Source organism: Syngnathus typhle, linkage group LG14, assembly GCF_033458585.1.
Source record: "Syngnathus typhle isolate RoL2023-S1 ecotype Sweden linkage group LG14, RoL_Styp_1.0, whole genome shotgun sequence".
In the NCBI taxonomy this organism is placed as follows: domain Eukaryota; kingdom Metazoa; phylum Chordata; class Actinopteri; order Syngnathiformes; family Syngnathidae; genus Syngnathus; species Syngnathus typhle.
This window is the reverse complement of record NC_083751.1, coordinates 1,411,547-1,432,475: the sequence shown is the minus strand read 5'-3', so window position 1 is coordinate 1,432,475 and position 20,929 is coordinate 1,411,547. Positions and strand designations below refer to the sequence as shown.

General features: G+C 42.7%; 2 protein-coding genes across 3 annotated transcripts in view; both read left to right on the top strand.

Annotated features, from left to right (window-relative positions):
- Nucleotides 1-1,940: 1,940 nt before the first annotated feature.
- On the top strand, nucleotides 1,941-10,761 carry lhx9 (LIM homeobox 9). 2 transcript variants are annotated; one of them, XM_061296388.1, is made up of 5 exons: nucleotides 1,941-2,514; nucleotides 3,041-3,243; nucleotides 3,892-4,253; nucleotides 7,269-7,471; nucleotides 9,954-10,761. In XM_061296388.1, exons 1-5 carry the CDS (start codon nucleotides 2,335-2,337, stop codon nucleotides 10,008-10,010), a joined length of 1,005 nt encoding a protein of 334 aa, XP_061152372.1. In that variant the 5' UTR covers nucleotides 1,941-2,334; the 3' UTR covers nucleotides 10,011-10,761. The 2 variants fall into 2 exon arrangements, with proteins under 2 accessions (XP_061152372.1, XP_061152371.1); XM_061296387.1 differs by lacking the exon at nucleotides 9,954-10,761 and adding an exon at nucleotides 7,850-8,967.
- A 3,011-nt stretch (nucleotides 10,762-13,772) lies between these two features.
- nek7 (NIMA-related kinase 7) overlaps nucleotides 13,773-20,929 on the top strand; it is a 31,209-nt gene continuing 24,052 nt past the window's right edge. The window contains exon 1 of the mRNA XM_061296385.1: nucleotides 13,773-14,119. The gene's annotated coding sequence lies outside the window, so the exon portion shown is untranslated. The remainder of the gene's footprint in view (nucleotides 14,120-20,929) is intronic.

Genomic DNA, 20,929 nt, shown 5'->3' with positions numbered 1-20,929 from the left:
ACGCTTAATGGAAGACGATGGTTAATAACAACTAACTCACAAATTCTCTTTTTTTTTATTGTTCGACTTTAGATAACGTTCGTTTTGAAATTACCCCGGTATGTGATATAATTTGGATTATTTATTTTTCTTCTATTAGGGCAATACAAATGCTATCATGGCATTTCCATTTAAAAAAAAGGGACTTTTAAATATTTAAATCAATTGAAATACACTTTTCCGTTGTTTAAATTCAATACGTTTCTGTCTAAATTGTAACGATTGGTTTTCAAGACATTAAATGTGCGCTATTGGCCGATCACAGCATTCCGACTTAAAGGCACTCAAGCAGGCTCCCCTGTGAAATCGAGAAGGGGCAAAAAGCAAAAAGAACGTGTTTACGAGCAGAGAATAACACAATTATTCATGCAAATGGACAAACGACACCAGCCCTTGTGTGCTGCTCGCTGCATGCTCACTGACGCATGGCTAAATCCTCCTCACTCCAATCAAATGTTACTGCTGGAGGCTACGGGTCAACACGGTTCTCCTTTTATCGACATATCAACTCGTCTAAAATGTCTCCATAAAATCATCGTAGAGATGCGTGACGTCAATGTATTTCTTTTTTTATTGTAACAGTAGCGCGGTATATTCTTACAGTCAGCTTGTCATGCATGCAAGTCAAATGTAATGTATTTATTTTCTATTTTTTTGGCGCAAATATAAACGTGCATGCAATTCAGGTCCAAAAAGCATCTCTCTAAGGGTTGAAGCCTTCGTGGGGCCTCCAGTTAAAGGCTCAATGGGGGTGGGGGTGCACGGATATGTGCGTGGAACGCATCTTCAAATGAATGAGACAAAAAAATATATAGGCTGTAGGCTATGTTGACCAAAGTTTAGTAGGCCTTGTGCATTTTTTTATTTTACATTTCATGTGGTGGCTCCGTTCGACCATATTAAGACTTTGTGACAGCATATTTGGGGTGTATGCATGCATACATATACAATATAGCGTTTTCGTGACAATAAAATTCTTAGTATGCACCCCGGTTTTTTTTTTATTAACGTGTTATTTATACCCCCCACCCATTTAAGATGTCACATATTATATTTAATAGCATCATCTCATGAACGAAATTTCCAAAAAAGAGTTGGATCAATTTTCGGTCCAATTTTAATTCAATTTTAAACCAATTTCGAAGGGTTTAACTACCACCGCATTATTTTTCACTTACCCTACACAACACACTCGCCCTGTGTGTTCGAACGTGAAAAATGTCACTCAGCTCCTTTTCTGTAATGAAGTCTCATTGGAAGTAAACAAAGGTTCTGCTGCTGCTGCATGGCCCAATTCCCGAGAAATGAATGCAATGCAATTACAACAGATAATCGAGGTGAGAAAATTCAACAGTAAAACATTTCAACTATTTAGTGTGGAATATAATTCGCATGGGATAGAGCAGTGCTTACTTTTTAATTGTTTAATAGAATCAGGCCCCGCCCACTATCCCACGTGCACACGCTGAAGCAAACAAACACTTGATTGGACCATGATATTAATTCATTATTTTATTGCGACGATTATGATAATGATGATGATATTAATAACAACAGCAATGATACTGATAATGCAGCTCAGGGGGGGTCTAATGGAATAGCTAAATTGAATTTACGCCAATAATTAGGGAGGATCAACGACGACAACATGGTGATTGAAAGTGATGTCAACAACTTAAATGTAGAAAATGAAAACAGGGAGGATTTAAGGCAAGAAAAGCACTTCTTTGTTGGGGGGGGGGAGAGAGAGAGAGAGAGAGAGAGAGAGAGAGAGAGAGAGAGAGAGAGAGAGAGAGAGAGAGAGAGAGAGAGAGAGAGAGAGAACTCCTCCTACCAAATGATTCAGACCGGGGCAGGCTTTGCTCTCTTCACAAATAGGACACGGTGCTCAAATGCAGGCACTTGCAATCTGACCTCCAAATACCAAGGAGCCCTGACTGGGAACTTTGAAAGTCAGGAGAAAAGAGAGAAAAAAGAAACAACCTAAAGCTTGTGTCATTCTTTTTGACCGGCCACCCCCTCCTCCTTCCCTATACCCCCTTGGACTATTTATATCTATTTTTTTTTAAATCTGGATGAGACAATCTGGAAAGAGCTGGTTCACTACCAAAACTTCTCGTCGTCCCACCCGTGTCGCTGCTGCTGTTGTAGTTTATTCCCCCTTTTTTTTCCTTTCCTTTTTCTGTGCTTTAGTTGCCTTTGCACGCAGCGGGCAGGGAAGTGATCTGACTTTGTGAATTTTGGATGCGCTGAGCCGAGCCGGCACGGTACCACACCAGTCGGCTTCCACGGTATATGGACGTGGTGGGCTGCAAGGCAGAAGCAGCCGCTCGCACGTTGCGCCCAGGACAGGGAGCCATGCTTTTCCACGGGATCTCCGGGGACCACATCCAAGGGATCATGGAGGAGATGGAGAGAAGGTCCAAGTCGGAGTCTCGCCTGGCCAAAAGCATGCAGATCAACGGTAGAGAGACGGTGAGGCCAGGCCTTTCAATTCAAGTGCAATCAAAACATTTCCAAAAGGGCTTGACGGCATGCAAGTCGGCTCTTCCAGCTCAGAATATTTGTCGTCAAATAATAACCGATTTCAATTTCTTACCCTGACAAAATATGGATGTTTAACAAACGTTTACGTTTAAGCATTACGTGTAGGAGTTGCCTTAATTACGTGACACAATTAGTCATTATAGTTTTTTTAAATGACCAAGCCCAAGATAACTGGTTTTGCAAAAATATAAATAAATATAAATAACACAATGTGCTTTTCTATTGAATTAGTAACTGACGTGAAAAAATAGTGTGCACATGACATCGGGCAGAACATGGCAGATTTTGATATTGAACAAGATATATTTGTTTTGGAATTAAATGTGCAGATTTTTCGTCTGCTTTGGCGATGCACGTAAATATCAATGATTAAAAAGCAAAACAAAAATGGTCCTATTCTTCCCAATATGGCAAAAAGGTTTCGTTTTTCTGACGGTCTATGGCTTGTTCCCAGACCATGCCCTCCATGAGCCCGGAGAAGCCCGCTCTGTGCGCCGGCTGCGGGGGCAAGATCTCGGACAGATACTACCTCCTGGCCGTGGACAAACAGTGGCACCTGCGTTGTCTCAAATGCTGTGAATGTAAATTAGCGCTGGAGTCGGAGCTAACGTGTTTTGCCAAGGATGGCAGCATCTACTGCAAAGACGATTACTACAGGTAAGGTGGATACGAACGACGTCTTGGATTATATTATTATTGGATTATAGCAAATCCAGGCTTTATTACGACTCATACGATAAAAGACAAATGGGATGAAAATCGGTCTTTTTATTTTACCACCGCTTTTTATTTAGCATGAATGTGTTGAGCCTATGTGCTTTTAATCTTCATGATGTGTAAATGTATAAAAAATGGCGTGAAAAGAGTCATTTTTATTTTTCTGTAAAATAATAAATGGGCTGGGAAAACAAATATATGAGTGGTTGTCATATAGTAATATAGTAAGAAATTAAAAGTGCAAATTATGAGCAATTTAAATGCAAATATATAGCCTGTCTCTTTAAATCGCCATCTTTTTTTTTTGCGCTCGCCATAATGATGATACTTGGGAGGATTTATTTAATATGTAGAAAAAGTACAAAATATTCATAACGTTAGTCAAACATTGGGAATGTTTTTTTTAAAAAGTGTTGCCATCTTTGCTCATATGCAAATTCGGGGAAAATACGTTCCTGCCGCAATTTCAAGCTAATTATGACTCATTTGATTATTAGGACGTGACATATTGTTTGGCAGCACAAGTCAATATACATGTGCGTGTTTGTGCATCCCGGGAGAGTGTTTTTGACGATGCGTCTGTTCCAGAAGGTTCTCGGTGCAGAGGTGCGCGCGCTGCCACCTGGGCATTTCCGCCTCGGAGATGGTGATGCGCGCGCGCGACTCCGTCTACCACCTGAGCTGCTTCACGTGCACCTCGTGCAACAAGACGCTCACCACGGGCGACCACTTCGGCATGAAGGACAGCCTGGTCTACTGCCGCCTCCACTTCGAGAGCTTGGTGCAGGGAGCCGACTACCACCCCCAGCTCAACTTTGCAGAGTTGGCCGCTAAGGGCGGCGGCGGCCTCGGCCTGCCCTACTTCAACGGCACTGGCACGGCGCAGAAGGGCCGGCCGAGGAAGAGGAAGAGCCCCGCCATGGGTTTGGACTTACCGAGCTACAACACAGGTGAGACCCCCCCCCCCCCCACACACACACACACGCACACACAAGAATGACATGAGAGTGTCGCTATATTTTTCAGGAAGACCTTACTAATGAATTAATTGCCATCTAGTAAGAGCATTTAAATATTCTGCATACGTCACTGGCAAGGTTTTGGATCAATTCAGTCAAATTGCAGTTTGCTGCAACATACTTGAGTAATTCTCATGGCACGTATATGAAAAAAAAATATTTCATTGCAAAAACAGCTTCCCAAAAATACCTGCCTATTTGTTTTCTTGTTCCCGATTTTTCTAAATATACCATGACCAAAATCTCTCTAGTGGACTCATTCATTCAGTGTTTTGCAGCTTGTGTTGAGTGAAAACATATTTTGACATAAAAATAAATCTAAGTACATGCAGTATCAGCTCAAAAATGTCACAAGAATTGTCAATTGGCTTCTTCTGCAAGAGCAGTTGATAGTTCTGCCTGTCACTTCCATAGATAGCGAAATATTGATTTGGAAGAAATATTTTGAGATCCATTCAGCAAAATTGAACGTTTCAAGGAACTGATGTTCTGTCACGTGTAAGAAAAAAAATGCTTCTAAACGTTATAACATTCGTGATTCTTTAAAAAAAAAAACACTGAAAAAATTATTAAAATTTGCAAAACAAAAATTTAACTTAGGGCACCCTCACTTTTTTTCGTCAAGTCAAGCATTTTAATTAGCATACTTCACTGAAATAGATTGACAAACAAAAATGTGTTAGGACATTATTTGTTGAGAATAAACAATTATTTGGACAAAATGTGACATTTGGAAAATCTCACTGCACTCAACCAAACAAAAATGAAACGTATCATTGCTATCAAGTCGAAGAGAATTTATTCTTCTGCCCATCACGATACATCACTGTCATTGATAGGATGTGTTTTGGGGGACACCACTCCAATTGAACTTTGAGATATTTTTTTTTATTCAAGACAATTTATTTATAGTCATAAAATCATTTTTGAAATTACCTGCAACACACCTGATGATCTCTCCCAGCGCACTGGTTGGCATTCACTGAAATAGATGACTAGTTTAAATGTTAATTTATGTAAGGGTTGCATGTCTGGATGAAATGCATCTGCCCTGAGGGTAAACGATGGCGTTAGTCACCTCATAATTAATTTACTGTCATCCGTTCATTTTCACATCAGTCACATGGAAATGTGTAAAAAAACTGTTAGGTAAAAATAATTACAATTCGATATGTAAATAGACTATTTGCGCTGTTTTTCTCGGTTGTCAGTAAGTGGAAAGGATTTAAAATGATATAAAAACAAAACAAAAAATCTCTTGTCCCTGCTGCGAGTCGCTGGACCCTGGAGCGTCCCAATTTTTCGTGTCTCTCCGCGAATTAGTGCGCGCTTGATAAGCGAGTCATTGTGCGGCCGAATTGTGCTCCCGATGAATGAGGCGGGGGCGGGGGGGAGGAAGAAGGGTAATCTGCGCGTTAATTGTTCTCCGTTAATTGGAAGCGACATTGGAATCCCGGCTGGGCCTCCAGCTCTGCGGCCAGGTCCAGGCCGCGAGCTCTTCTCGGGCCACTGCGTCAACTCGATACGCACAAACATCCATCCGTTGCCTTTATTCCCTTATGCAAATTCGAGCTTTTTCTCATGGAACAGGGTGGGATGCATTTTCAAAAATACCATGCATGCTTCCATTAAACCCCATCAGGCTGAAATATTTGTATATTTCCAAATAACGATATTCCTATTTTTATTCCCTATATGCGGCGTGAATGTTTTTAAAATGATGATCAAAAGCGATTACTAACGATGAAGAATCAAACGGGATGATTAAAAATGAACCAAATCAGTTTGAATGTGTACAAACCTTTGACAGCCTTTCCATTGTAGTCGCCCCCAAATGTTCATGTTAATCTCCGTCACTCTTCGCACATCTAAAAGCTCCAAATAGGATTCGATTCGGCGCTTGTTTTGATGTTATTTGTCTCAAGTGAGCCTTTCCTTGCTTGTTTTGAACACGCCGAGCTCGCGGAGTGGAGTCAGTCTACTGAGTATTGTGATTCCATTCGGTTCGCTCTTCTTTGGATACAGAGCCCCCTAGTGGATAACTGTTATAAAACAATACGCAATGTGTTCCACATGCCAATAAGCTTGCTTTTATTAGTGTGAAACGTTGCCAGGCAGAGGCATGGTGACATGAAACATCACATTATGCCAAGTATGTTTGCACGTCATCTTTTTTTTTTGATTCTTTTGAGTCTCAAACAACTATAAAAGAAAAGGGTTGTAATACATGGGGACAACAAGGTAACCTTCGGTCTTCTCCAGTGCATCCACGTTTGCTTTATATGGCAAGTTGTTGTCCCAATAATGCAATGTTGTTGTTTTGAAGGGCGTTTCGCAGTTCGCCCCGTTGAATGGATGCAGCCAAGCGGTAGTTGTGTTCAAAAAGGTCCATCGGAGCAGCGTCCCCCCCAAAACACACATCCTTTGACATCATTTGGAAAAGAAATATCAGATGAACTGCTTTATATTGACAAACATGGTCGTTTTTGTGGTGAGGAGGAGACAAAAATGATTAATCATCAATCACTACACATGAATCACATGAGCAATGTTTATAGATGACAAAATGATGTTCAAAAAGATATTAGAGAGAGATCCATATTAGAAATTCTAATCTAAATTAGGATTAGAAATATTAGAATATTAGAATGGGGTTTTAAGTAGTCTGTCTAAAATATGAGCTTTTTAATTCAGTTTATCAGTGTGTGTGTGTGTGTGTGTGTGTGTGTGTGTGTGTGTGTGTGTGTGTAGGAATACACACACCTATATATATATCTATATTAATAAGAGCACAGCTGGACCCAAGTGGTACACGATCCAATTCCCTTTTTGAGTTGAACTTTTATTAAAAAAAAAAAAAAAAGATTCTTGCAAACCACACAAACATATGGACGACTGCTGTGTTTGGCTCCCGCTTGACGTGGCGCTGCGCTCTACGCCTCCCAGGCTGCAACGAGAACGACGCGGACCACTTGGACCGAGACCAGCAGGCCTACGCGCCGACGCAGAAGACCAAGCGCATGCGGACCTCCTTCAAGCACCACCAGCTGCGGACAATGAAATCCTACTTTGCCATCAACCACAACCCGGACGCTAAGGACCTCAAGCAGCTGGCCCAGAAGACGGGCCTGACCAAAAGAGTTCTGCAGGTAAGCACCAATCCGTTTGCCTTCCTCGTACGATCGGACCACGAGTGTTTCCGCTCCCACCCCCGTACTCCATGACCCCCCCCCTCCCGCCACACACGCTCCTTTCTTTTTCTTTTGTTTGTTTCATTGAGCCATGATGGATGTAGCTACCAGTAGATGGGTGCTTTGGCTGTAATTTGGAGGCAGAATTAGCGTTTGATGGCAAAGAAGAGTCCACATCCCAAAAAGTTGATCATCCCTTTTTCATTTCTGCGCTGTGCTGGGACCAGGCGCTGACTCGCCAAATATTTTGTCAATTCATGTCGAGCTGTAGTTGTGTATTTCTTGCGGTAACATCAACGCATAAAGTAAAAAGCCACCCCTGGCATTGGTTTGCAGGTTTGGTTCCAAAACGCGAGAGCCAAATTCAGAAGGAACGTTTTACGACAGGAGAATGGAGGTGTTGATAAGGCTGATGGCACCTCACTCCCTCCGCCCTCGTCCGACAGTGGGGCCCTGACCCCCCCCTCCAGCGCGGCCACGCTAACAGACCTGACAAACCCCTCGATTACTGTAGTGACCTCCGTCACCTCTAGTTTGGACAGCCACGATTCGGGGAGCCCTTCACAAACTACCTTGACGAACCTTTTCTAAGCTAGCAGACTGTTTATTTTTTAACTGTTATTTTTCCTCTGATTCATTTTTTTTGTTTGTTGTTTTTTTTAAATTGACCTTTAAATCAAGCAGAGAAGAGAGAAGAAGAGCAGTGGCCACGTCAAATTATTTCACGATGAACAAATGTGTAGCATTTGAAACCTCATGGCAGTGACGGACTTTGGGACTTTCAGAAAATCATTGGGGGCGGGGAAAAAATACAATTCTTCATTTGTACATTTGTATTGAATGATGACAAATTGAGCCCTTTTTAATTCATGCTGAATTGGTGAATTTTGCCCTCCCAAACTTGTATTTTTGTTTGTCCTTTGGGAAGCAAACTTGTCGAATGTTCTGTAGATGGCTCCAAATCCACAAAAAAAAAAAAACACTCTTTCAATTCTCTTTTTGAATGTCTCCCATTTGTACGGCACTTGAATCAGACTTGATGATTAAAAACCCCAAATCGATTTTCGGGATCGATTCAAACAGCGGTAAACAACAATGCAATTGCGACGACGAAAATTAGCTCGAGCGGTCGATGGAATGACGTCATGTTGGCCTGCTGGATGAATTGCAGTAAATGGAATCCAGTAAAAGCATCCGCAGATTGAGTCAATTGCACAAAAGCCCCCCCCCCCCCGTAAAAAGTGCATTATTGTTTTATCATGTTGCTCAGGGTGATGTTTTTTTTTTTTTTTTTAACGGAAAAGGGAGCGTAGTATAACAATTGACTGGATTTGTAGAGCTGACATTGAAAAAAATAAAAAGACCTCAACTAGTTGAAGTTCGGCGCAGGTGAAAAAAAAAAAGTTTTCTCCTAATATTGCCACTGATCAGACCAAAAAAAAAAAAAAAAGAAACATGCATGTTTCTTCTGGCTGAAAGGTCGTAAAGAGAGGAGCAGAAGACCCATTTCCTAGTTTGTTCTTTTGTGGAACAAAAAAGCGGTACTCCGAGTCTACTCGCGGAAGTAGATGCCTAACTCAGTTCTACTCTACGTGCCTTACGCGAGGGAGAAAAAAAGGTTGTGAAATTCAGGATTCTGTGTGTTCTTTGTTAACTGATTCACACCCTTCGGACGCCTCACTAGTTTTGTACTGTTTTGCATCTTATTTTCAAAGATCTTTTTATGGTGTATATCCTGTTTTTGACAAAAAAAGAGAAGGGAGGGAGGGGGCAGCGATGTCATAGAAAGCATTTGTGCACTCTTTCAGATATAGTTCCAAGAACCTTATATATTGATCTTCGTGTTAATAGTTGAGTACAGTAAGTGTTCTATCAAGATTGTCCATGTTTCCCTGTTTCTTGATAAAGATGGTGTATAGAAACTATTCCCCCCCCCCCCCCCCCACCCCCCCCCTTAAATATTTATGGACCAAACGGTTGTTATATATCTTATTAAATTTGTGTGAATAAAAAAAAACAATACTTTGCTTTAAATGGCTTTTTTATTTTTCATTGCACTTGCCATTTTTGTGTTCTTTCTTGAAAACAGTTCTCCCCCCCCTCCCTCCCTCTCCCCCTCTCCCCCTTTTGTCACGTCAACAGCCGGGAGAGCGTTTTGCGCTTGACAGACGGGTCGTTCCTCATTTTTGCTTCCATTTTAATTTCTATTTCCTCTTTTATGATGTTTTTGACGTAATGCCCCATAGATTTGCATCTAAACCCTGCAGTCAAAGAAAAAAAATTGCTTTTTTTTTTAATGCATGATCATGGCTGTAGAATTTGAATCGACACAATGCTACAAATTTACTTGCGTGTAAAACCTAAAGTCAAAATCAATGCAGACCCCGTAAAGCCAGGTTGCTCTGTAGTTAATATATTCTTACTCTATCATTTCTTTCAGGGAGAACAAATCTTGGGGCATTACAGCCATACATCCCGACGTTTGAAAATTCCCTAAAGTATTAACAGAAGGGGGAAACTTTGATGGGAGTTCCTCACCATTGAAGACAAAGACAATATTAGATGATGATGTAGCTTTTCGAGATCAAAATATTCACTTGCAAGTGCACAGCACATGTTGTTGGCCACACCAAAATGTCTTGTTTGAATCCATCAAGCAAGGAGAGAGATGACACTCAATGTCTGTCTTGGAAGGACAATCAAATGTATTGTGACATAGCCAAAACAAACACACACAAGTATATATCTCGACTACACACTTGCTGCCCCCACTGGTCCAAGAACCTTCCTTCGACAGTATCTCCAAGTTTTTTCTGTTGCCACAAGGGTCCTTTTTTTGCAAGCACACGCCGGCCTCCTTGAAAGTGGGCAGCAGCAGCAGGAGGAGGAGGAGGAGGATGGCCGTCAAATGTGACGAGCTGGAGCTGGAGCTTTGCCATCCGGATGTCTGCGCCGAAGGGAATGGCACCAGAAGAGATTCTCATTTTGCATGCACCTTACTGTTAACTGTATCCTTGAGATGTATATTATTTCCGTTGAGTCAGTGTGTGATTGTTCGCGGCGAAATAAATCCTGAAAAAAAAAATCCTGTTCTGTTTAGTACACGCAAAATTCTTGACTCACATGGGGACCAATAAACAGAATTCCAACAACGTGCGAAACATTTGAGCGTGTCCAAAGAGGAAAGTCCATTTCTTTGTCCTGACTCCAGCTTGTTTCTGCAGTCAGGCAAAACCCGCAAAAAAGCGGGAGGGGGCGGGGCTTTAAATCAAACGTACACACACGGTCACACGGTACATGACCCCAAATGACAGCGGCACAGTGACAAGTGTGCAATGATGACTGAGGTCACGAGCACTTTACATGTTGCTCTGATAGTGTTGTTGTTGTATTGTCATAGAGACGTGTGTGTGTGTGTGTGTGATATCATGGCAGTTCTGCCTCACTTGCTTTCTCTCATTGCTAAGCGTCTATTTAACCTCACCTCACACACCTCACGCTGACACGAGTGCGCACCGACACGCGCACGTCAGAGGGGTGACCATGTGAAGTCGGGATGTGTGTGTGTGTGTGTGTGTGTGGTATGATATTGAGGCCTGCCTGCTGGCTGAAGCAGAACAGGTGGAAGGTTTTATTGGACCAAGATAAAGACAACATTGACAAACGCACACAAAGCAGATTTGATGAGTGATGATGCCAGAAACAATATGCTAGTTCTGTCCTTCGCATTATTAGCAACTCTCTCTCGCTAGCCATTGCCTCATTTGCACATGGCTCTCTGCACGCCGTAAATCGTCCATTTTTCTGTTATTCTATATTTAAACCGATTCATCACGCGCCGCTTCACATCGAGGCAACCTTGAAAATGCCTCGATCAAGGCAACGCTTTGAAGACAAAACCACATTAATTAGCCAATCATACGGAAACGCGGGCTGCCTGCCTCCGACGTGAAAACGGAATCAACATTTCTCTCCTGCAGGTTGTGCACATGAAGGGGAAGCCGCTGTGTGTGTGTCAGCGCGTGACAGGTCAGCTTTGTAGCGCTCCAGTGTAACCTCTCAGTTCCCGCTAAAGCTTCCTTCAGGATGCTCGCAGCTCCTTTCTCCTCCAAGTCTGCACCTGATCACAGCGCCTCCAACTGCAGCTTCTGTCTCCGCCGCCTCGTCGTCACGCCTCACCCCTGAGCCCCAGTCCGCAACACAAAGGGAGACATCAGGGGGAAACAGCAACTGTCCATCTATCTCTCTACCTCTGTCTGTCGGTCCGTCCATCCAACGGACCGCCCCAAAACACAGATCAACCTCCAATATCAATTCAATCAATTATTTTCAATGAAAAACAAGGCCTTCCTCCACCCAAAATTGCCAAAACAAAGGAAATATGAGCAATTATTGTTAAAAGAAAAATAGAAAATGAGTAGTACTGAAAAATATATAATTGCTGGTAAATACCGTTTTTTTCCGTGTATAATGCGCGAAATTTAACTAATTTATTGTCCTAAAATCTTTTTTTTTTTTTAAGAAAATCATGGTACAACAAAACCAACAACAGGACTGACCGACAAAGACGTGGACCAAAAAGACAGGGTGACATTACCAAAGACAGGAACAGAAACCAAACAGACATCATGATCGCGGTGGTGCCTTTACGGGCAGTCGGAGAAATCAACGCCAACAAAAGAAATTACATCCAGCCTAGTTAAGACCATACCAAAGACTATAAAAATGGGACCTATTGCCTCCCTGCGTGTGTGACGATCATTGGGACTTAAAAGATAAAATAAAAAAATAATTAAAAAAAAATCATAAAAATTGGGTGCGTATTATACATGGGTACAGGCTTTTTTCCAGCATCAACATGCCATTCTTAGGGTGCGTATTATACATGGGGCCGCATTATACACAAAAAAAAACGGTATTTACTAATCCAGTGAAGTAAAATGGGCATTCCTGTTGCACAACTAATCATCTTTAATGTCACGCGAATGTATCAGTGCACATGAGGACACCATTTTGCAGACTGTTTGTAATTTCATGCACAGACTGGCCAAAGAATGAGCAAGAGTTGGCGTCAAAAGTATTGCATCTAAATCATGATGTCACATTTACAGTACAAGTGGCTCCTTTAATTCACCACTTGAACCGCCTCCATATACCCTGCGGGAAGAACCTTGTGCAAGCCGCTTACCTGCACAAAAGTTGGAAGGGGGTGAAAAAAACCCATTCCCTAATCCAAAGGAACTCCTTTCTGTTAAATAAACAATATCAACTAAAAGAACGCAAAAAGTTTTCTATTGGTTCAAAGGAGAACATCAGGCAGACAGGCACTTTTTTAAAACAATGGAAATTCCCCACCATTATTAAACACTTTCCCACCAAACAAACGTGGAGGGAAGCACGCGTGTTGAACCAGAAGATCTCTGGGTGCAGTTACTTCTCATCCATCCGTCTAATTATTCCCTCAGAAAGGTGAAATTTGAAGATACAAAAGAGCGTCCCTATCTGTCACTGAGCGCCATTGATCTTATCGAGAGAAAATGTGGGTGTTGTGGAAACCCAATATAACTTGTGCCATTAAATTCCACACAGCATTATTCACAGAGCGAATTGACAGATATCTGCGAGACGTTTCTTTTAATCTTCAACCGTTGTTGAAGAAGAAGAAGGGAAGGGAAGGGAAGGGAAGGCAGGGAGGGGGGCGCATGCTTGCTGTACACTGCTGGCATCTCTCCCTTCTCCATATTTGCAGTGAGGTTAACAAAAAAGACGATTGAAGTATGGAGAAGAAAAAAAAACCCCAGCATCCCACCTAACTTGTTGATTATTAACAATGCGGATGGTAAGATGCGTTTCTGGTGGAGTGTTTGGAATTTGTCAGTATGAATGGAATGAGCACAGGGAGCTTTTATCACAGTCGTGTTAAGATGATCAATTCCACATGGCAGTCTGCAATTCCATTTTTTTTTTTATGTCAATACGTCCTTATGATTTTCCTCATGATGCGTTTGGGGGAGTGTGTAAAAACGTGAGTGGATAAAGGAAATTTGACACGTTATTTTGGGCAGGTTTGCATGATTTTTTTCGCAAAGAATATCCCAAATACAAAATTATTTTTAATGATATTTTTTCAATGCATTAGAGCGCAAAAAAAAAAAGAAAACCAGAAGGTTAAGTGATGAGTGAAAGCATGCAAGGGCCATGCGGGAGACTTGGAGCGTCTGTGCGGAGTCTCGCGGTATTTGACAGCTCTCCGAGAATCTTGCCTTGTTTACATTGGTGGCACGCGGGTCAGGAGCGGAGCGGAGCGTGGCGTGGCGTGGAGGCTCTTGGGGGGGCCTAGCGGACGAACTACTTTCGCAACAACCTCACTTCACTGACGCAGCAGCGGCGCAACTTTCTCTCCCGTCCCCGCTGCAGTCTCCAAAAAAAGAAACTGCAAAAACTTTTTTTCAGCAACGCAACAGAGAACCAGGCGAGTTTTTCTCTCTCTTTTTTTTTCTTCACGTGCCCTTGGACAGGAAAGGGAAAGTCGCAAAAAAGACGAGCGCCGTAACAATCGCTGGAGTGTGAAGAAGGAATAGCTTAGCAACAGAGTCCCACTTCCTGGTAAGTCCTCACACAGCTGACCGTCAACTTAGCAAAACTACTCAGGAGCGGCTAATGAAGCTCCTTGTCAACTTTTTATCATTCGGACAGAACCGGGACTACCCAGTTGTTCGAGGTCCGCCGCTGCTGACACAGTCCATGTTTAATACGCAGGCTTCACATCGGGGTGAAAAAAAAAACTTTGAGCGAAGTTGGTCAACTAGCTTAGCCTGAGGCTAGCATAGCACAAGGCTAACTTTCACTGCATTCAGCTGACTTGAGTGCGATGCAACGTGCTCCCGTTCAAACGTGTTTGGAGGCGACTGACAGAGATAAATACATAAAGCGGCTGCTTAGGAAAGCCATGCTACAGATTCCAAATGATGTAACGCGTAAGCTGTGGACTGGAGTGAGCTCCAATTACTCAGCCAACCTATCTAGTTTGAAGGCCCTTTTAAGACGTGTCGTTCGTTCGTTGACTTTCCATCATGCATTAAGGACGATTCGCTTCTGCAACAAGTAAATCATGCAATTGCAGCTGTCATTCAGATAAACTTCTGTTTACAGAGCTGCTTACCCTTTCAGTGATCAGTAAAAAAAAATCATTAAGTGTATGTGTGTAATTGTATGGTCTATTGATAATATCATTGATGAATTGATTTATATGAAACCAGCGTGATCAGACAGATGTTTCCAATGCTGGGAGTAGAAGTTCCCAAATATTAAAGGGGAAGTCAACTCCCATTTTTTAAATAATAATATGTTCTCTGCAACCCAACTCGTCGAAACTGTGTTCTGATTAATGTTTGTGGATTATAAATTTCACATTTTACATCGAATAAACCTTCACATCATTTGACAGAAGCGGCTCAAATAAAAAAAAGCATTGTTACAACATGCAAATGTTTATTTTTTTTTTATGCGATATTCATTTGTCTATCCTACCATTCTTTTTCTATTTTTTTTTATTTAAATGACGCGGGTAAACTGGACCCCGTCCCATCCGAGAAAAGGAAGGGGACATACCAGCCAATCATAGGCTATGTGGACAGCGCCGTGCATTTTCCCCACCAAGTTAGATTTGTGGCCTTTTTAATAGATGGTTATAGATTGGATATCCGCTTTGTGGCCATGCAAGATGAATAAGGATCGTCAGATCACAATCCGTGTGGCTTTTTCTCCTTTGAGCCATGTTCTGGCAGCACATCCTGCGTCTTCGTTGAGCGGGAAAGGACAAAAGAGGCCTGTGAGACTTGTCGGTGCAGATGTTTAAGTGTACGCTGAATGCTGTGGTTTTATACATTTGCACTATTTCATTTGTTGTTGACAAATGGCTGCTGCAAAACTGTCAGATGCTTGAAAATGATATTCGTGTTTCTGTTCTTCCCAAAATGTTTTAGCATTTATACATTTGGCAATGCTCGAGGGGGGATGATTCAGCCGGGGTGAGTGGGAACTGACATACCTTGTTGACCTAATAATTACTCACTTCTCTGTTGCCACATCCGATCATCGTCACAGGCTGTGAACAAGCTCGAGTCTCCCAGCGTCGTCGTGAACACGGTCGGCCAAGTTGACTGTCAAGGAGTGTTGACGTGAACCGGATGAACGACAATGGTTGCCAAATGTTTGTCATGGCTGCTGGACAAAAAGCTCAGGAGTGATTATTAATTAAGGTGAATCAGAGTAGGCGGGGGACATTTACATAAGAAACACTAGCCAAAAATGAAATTAAGATAAGGTCAAATTTTGAGTGTTGGCGGAGATGCTGACTCACATTTTTCCCCCATGATAATGACAAGGTCAGTGTTTTTTTTTTTTACTTTATCTTCCATATTTGACAAAACCATACATTTGTAGTCTCAGCTCAGTTTTTTTTTTTTTTTTTACAGTTTTGGGTTAGACCAGAATTTCCACTCATCGGAGTGGAGAAATCCGCACGCCTGACCCAGAGCAGTGATTTAGTGTCATGGAATTCACCCATTCCCGTCAGATGTTCCTATTTTAGCCCCGGAGCAGGTCGGCCGGCCGGCCGGCCACTCTACTGTATCGAGGATCAGATAAGACCAGACATTTGTCATCTGACCACTTTAACTCATTTTTTGCCCATGGGTCTCTCTTTTTTTTTTTTTAATATACAACAAAAACAAAAATATTGGCTTTCTTCCTTCCTTTCTTCGCAAAGCTGTGTCCTTAGGCCATTTGGAGCTCCATGTAACACAGTCTCTTGGATGATGTCAAAGACCACGGCCAGCCAGAGATTGTACACAACTCATGCTGGCAAGCTTTTTGTTCCAACTTGGCAATTTCTTTTTTTTTTTGAAAGTTTCAAATGAAATATTTAAATGTGTGGTTGCTGCCTTTTTCCCGAGAAGCGTTTAAAACACTCTTTCTTTTCCAGCTCTGCTTGGTGAGAGTTGAGAGGAAGGTCTTTGGCAATGAGTACAGCATTGCAACGGCCTTCTTCATCGATATTTCTGCTTCTCGATTTTTCTTCTTCAGTACGGAGGGTCAAGGATGTTCCAAGCGTTCAAATTAGACGATGCCTTGCAGCTTCTTGTTTCTTGAACGTTTTTAACACCATTGTGGAAGCGTTGCCTTGGCTCACTGGGGTGATGCACATTGTTTGAAGCCGTTTTAGTGCTGCTGGCTCATTTAATGTCATGGCCGTGAAATATGCTCTATGCATTTTCTTCTTTTTTTTATATTCCTATTGCCTGGTGACACACAGCGGGGATGGTTTCTTTTACCTGGCGTCACGTGGTTCATGCTAATTTTGCTTCCTTCCGGTCAGGAGAATTGCTGCTGGGCTGTGTATTGCCAGAGCCAAGTTGGCACGATTTCAACTGCGCTGGGCTATCACGCCGTATCATCACTTTTTATTTTAGATCACTCTCCAATTGTCTCCTCTCCTCTCCATCGCTTTTGATGATCCCCAAGCAAAAAAAAAAAAAAAAAACGACCAGTCCCCCGAGGATACAAATCCACTTTCAGCGAATGATTACAAGATGCTGGGTGCCACTGTAAACGCCACATCAGTGGCGATGACAGTATGCATTTGTCGGGAGACGAGACCAAAGCAGTATGAGTTTGCACTCAGATTGAGGCAGAGGGAGGGTGAGGGATTTTTTTTTGGGGGGGCTACGGGCGTTTTTCAGCCTATCTGGCTATTTCAAACTGCTTGAGCAATGTAGATGATGTGATTGGGACAGCTAACTTTTTGATTGTTTTGGCAAAATATTTCAAGCATATATGCAAGAGTCCTTTTTTGGAAGCGGTTGCTGCCAAGGCGGAACTTCTTGGAAATAGTCCACTTCCAAGGTAGCGTCTTCCGATTTCCAACTAATAGCTCGTGCAAGCCTGGTGCACAATTCAAATTGTTTTTTTTTTGCAGCTTTTGTTTGTCAGCTTGAAGCAGGGGACAAATCGTTTTTGTTGAGTTGCTATAAAACGCCACATCGGCATGAAAGTTCCCATTAATTGTTTTGACGCTGTGATCGGCATTGTGATCAATCGGTGTGGAACGGTTCATAAAATCCACAGATGATCTCTCAGCACAGCTCCTTCACTACCAACCCGGTTAATATCTTTGACGTCTATGACGGTCAATGGCACCGAACGACTTCATCTGCTGTGATGCAGGTTGGGGAAGTTCATTGAAATTGGATTTGGGCATCTCTCGCTCTTGATCTCTTCTGCTTTCTTTTCCCACGTAGTTGTTTGACGCCGTTGCCTGTCCTGCCCAGTCTCAGCCCTCCTCTCCTCGGGGGGTCCGGGCTACCCGTGGCCACCACTCGTCCTCCTTCTCCTCCTCCCTGGCCGGCCTGGCCCTTAGTCAATGGGAGGCAGCCCAGCCCAGCCCAGCCAGCCCGACTCCCTCTGAGCAGCAGGAAGCTGCAGCAGCAGGGGGTTCGGCATGTATGGCGCTGCCGGCTGTCTGTCAGAAGTCCTGCCAAGCCAACGATGAGAGACCTTTGCCCGTGTGCTATCGGGGCACAGAATAAAAATATTTTACATCTGAAGGCAGGCGTGGGGCGGCGGCAGCGGCGTGCTCACATGTAGAGCAGAGGTGAAAACACTCTGTGTGTGTGTGTGTGTGTGTGTTTAGGATAAAGAAAGTGCAAGAGAGGAAAATGACTTTAATGAAGTGCTACTTGCTGAATAGATTCCCAAGCAATACTTTTTGGTTTGGCGAATCAGCAGCTACCCGAAAGTCAATGCCTGGCTGGGTTCCGACTTGACGCTTTAACGGTGAATATTTAACATGGCGCAGCGAGGGGCTGGCTTGTAAACAGCAGTCAGCATGGCGTGATGCCGGCCGGGCCTCGATCGGGAAACAACACGCACAAATTGCGATTGGAGAAGGAGGCAGATGGCATGGGCTGGTGGTGGTGGTGGTGTGACACTGGAAGGAAAAAGCACCAGGCAGGATGAAAGCAGCTCCTGCCTTGCTTTGAAAAGCCAAGTCTGTCGTGGTCGGCGTCTGCTGCGTGGCCGCGGGGTCAAACTGTGATACGCAACTGCTGGAATTTTCGCTTTTTACCTTTTTCATGTTCAAATCAACTGAAGGGAAGAATGGGGGCGGGAAGTTTCATTAATATTAATATGATCATGTCTGAAGGAGGCAGGGTCTTTGCTTCTGCCGCTTTCATCCTGTGTTGTTTTGGAGCTTTCTTTTCTCCGCAGCTCTATTGGAAATTTGTCGACAATTATTTGTCCATGCTAGCGAGCTTTACTGGCGGCTGAGATGAGAAGTTCGGTGGGAAAAAAAAAAATCAATTGTGAGCACTTTCCAGTATTGCCGAAACGGACCTTGACCTGGAACCCGACCCAGACGGTTCACATGCATTTTAATAATGTCGAGGAGATGCTAGTTTTGAAAGCTAGGTGCAAATTCAAAATCGGATTGTTTATTTTTTAAGGGTGCTATGTTTTTCCATGCTATGTTGTGATATCTTTGTATTTTATGTTTCTAAGCAGACTGGGGTTAATTCAGTTTCACGTACAACTGCTATTAATTAATAGAAATCTTTTAAATAAATAAACTTAATTGCACTTTTATAACATTTGCATCCTTTTCTAACAGGACTGCTTAGATTTGCATCAATTTAAAAAAAAGAATCTTAATTTCTCTTCAAACAAAAACTTACGGTGTGTAAAAATGATTGCTCAGTACTTTTAAAACAGTACCGTAATTTCCGGACTACGAGCCGCTACTTTTTCCACACGTTTTGAACCCTACGATTTGTTTTGGCAATATAAATGAGGACATGTTCATTGCATCGAATTTCAAATGAGTGACTATTTGCAAGAAAGTTTCTTTTAGTGACTAGTTTAAGATTTTTTCGAAGCTCACAGTGAAGAATGGTGGTACGGGTCTGCCATCTTTCCTGATCCGAAAATGGAAATCCCTGCAGCGACAAAGTACAGAGTGGAGGCGGGTGAGAACGAAGAAAAATGCGACCCCCTTAGGGCTAGTGTTATTCTCTGATCGTCTGCTTTTTGCACAGACACACTCGCGTGCACATAAACGCTGCCTGTTGCACTCGGGCAATGAAAGACGTGCGCCCGAGAAATGAAAGGAAATGCACAACTTTGCAAAATAATCACACCAAATTAAGTTTTAAATTCCACCCTTAAATGTCGAAATTGCGCCACAAGAACCCCACAAACGTCGGCCATTTTCATTTGTTTGCAAATGTATTCCCGTGTTGTCCCTCTCGCTCTCTGGCAGCCCCGTGGTACAGAATGTCACATTGAATATCTTGGTGCCAGAGGTGATTAAGCTAATTTGGTGGTCATCCAGTGACATGGCTTAACAAACAAAGCCTTTATTGGTCCCGGAGCCCTGCAAATTCTGCTCTGTTCTGCTTTGCATTGTGAATACGATGAGTTGTTGCCTCTCGGCACTAATACAGGCAGCCCAATGTCCCGCTCTGGGATATTTGTGCAGATGTGAGTAGAGACGTATACTTTTTCTGAAAATTAGAGGTAGGCTTCCTTAAGACTTGAGGAAGTACTATATTGGGATGCGGGGGGTTTGTTTTTATTTCTTGTGGTTGAGAACCTGCAATCATTTCAGAGGAAATATAACTGTATATTCATAAAAACAGCACAGATGGGTATTTAGTTAGATTTTTTTTTTTTCCCTTGTGTAACAATTGATATACCGTAATTTTCGGACTATAAGTCGCACCAGCCATAAAATGCCCAAAAAAGTGAAAAACATATATGTATATAAGTCGCTCCTGAGTATAAGTCGCGACTTATAGTCCGAAAACTACGGTAAATCACTTAATCCAAACTAAGGGAATAGAACCCAAGCAGCCCATTTATGGCATAGCTATCCATTTGAATTTCGTCCAATTTAGAGTAAATCTTTCCTCTCCGAAATGAGCTTTTTCACTCCTTTTCATACCGGATCATTAGGCAACGTAAACTCGGCTGTGTTTATCCACACTTATCTGTTTTTTATTCACTTTTCAAACTGTTGTCAGACCTTGTTTATTTTCATTGATTGACAGCGTGAATAGACGTCACCTAAGAAAAGGGCCATTGTACCGCCGGGCCCGATTCATCCTTCTTTGGTCACATTTCCTTTATCATTGAGATCGGAGTTGATCTTTTTCAAGCGTGAATATACTGTTTTAGCTGATTAGCATCCTCCTCGGAGCACATCAAACGCTACTTAGCGGGAACGACGCCGACTCCGGCTTTTCACTGCGAGGCACCTGCTGAATTGATAGACGGGCCACAAAGAGCTCCTCAGCACGCGAGTGGGCAGCACACTTAAGCGGAGAAGGTGGCTTGGGAGCTCAGCCACGTGCCAGC

What these genes read in the sequence shown, in the direction of transcription:
- lhx9 (XM_061296387.1), top strand. Translation starts at nt 2,335, where the DNA reads ATGGACGTGGTGGGCTGCAAGGCAGAAGCAGCCGCTCGCACGTTGCGC. An exon ending in AGATCAACGGTAGAGAGACG is followed by an intron (nt 2,515 to 3,040) that starts GTGAGGCCAGGC and finishes GCTTGTTCCCAG; the next exon opens with ACCATGCCCTCCATGAGCCC. An exon ending in TGACCAAAAGAGTTCTGCAG is followed by an intron (nt 7,472 to 7,849) that starts GTAAGCACCAAT and finishes ATTGGTTTGCAG; the next exon opens with GTTTGGTTCCAAAACGCGAG.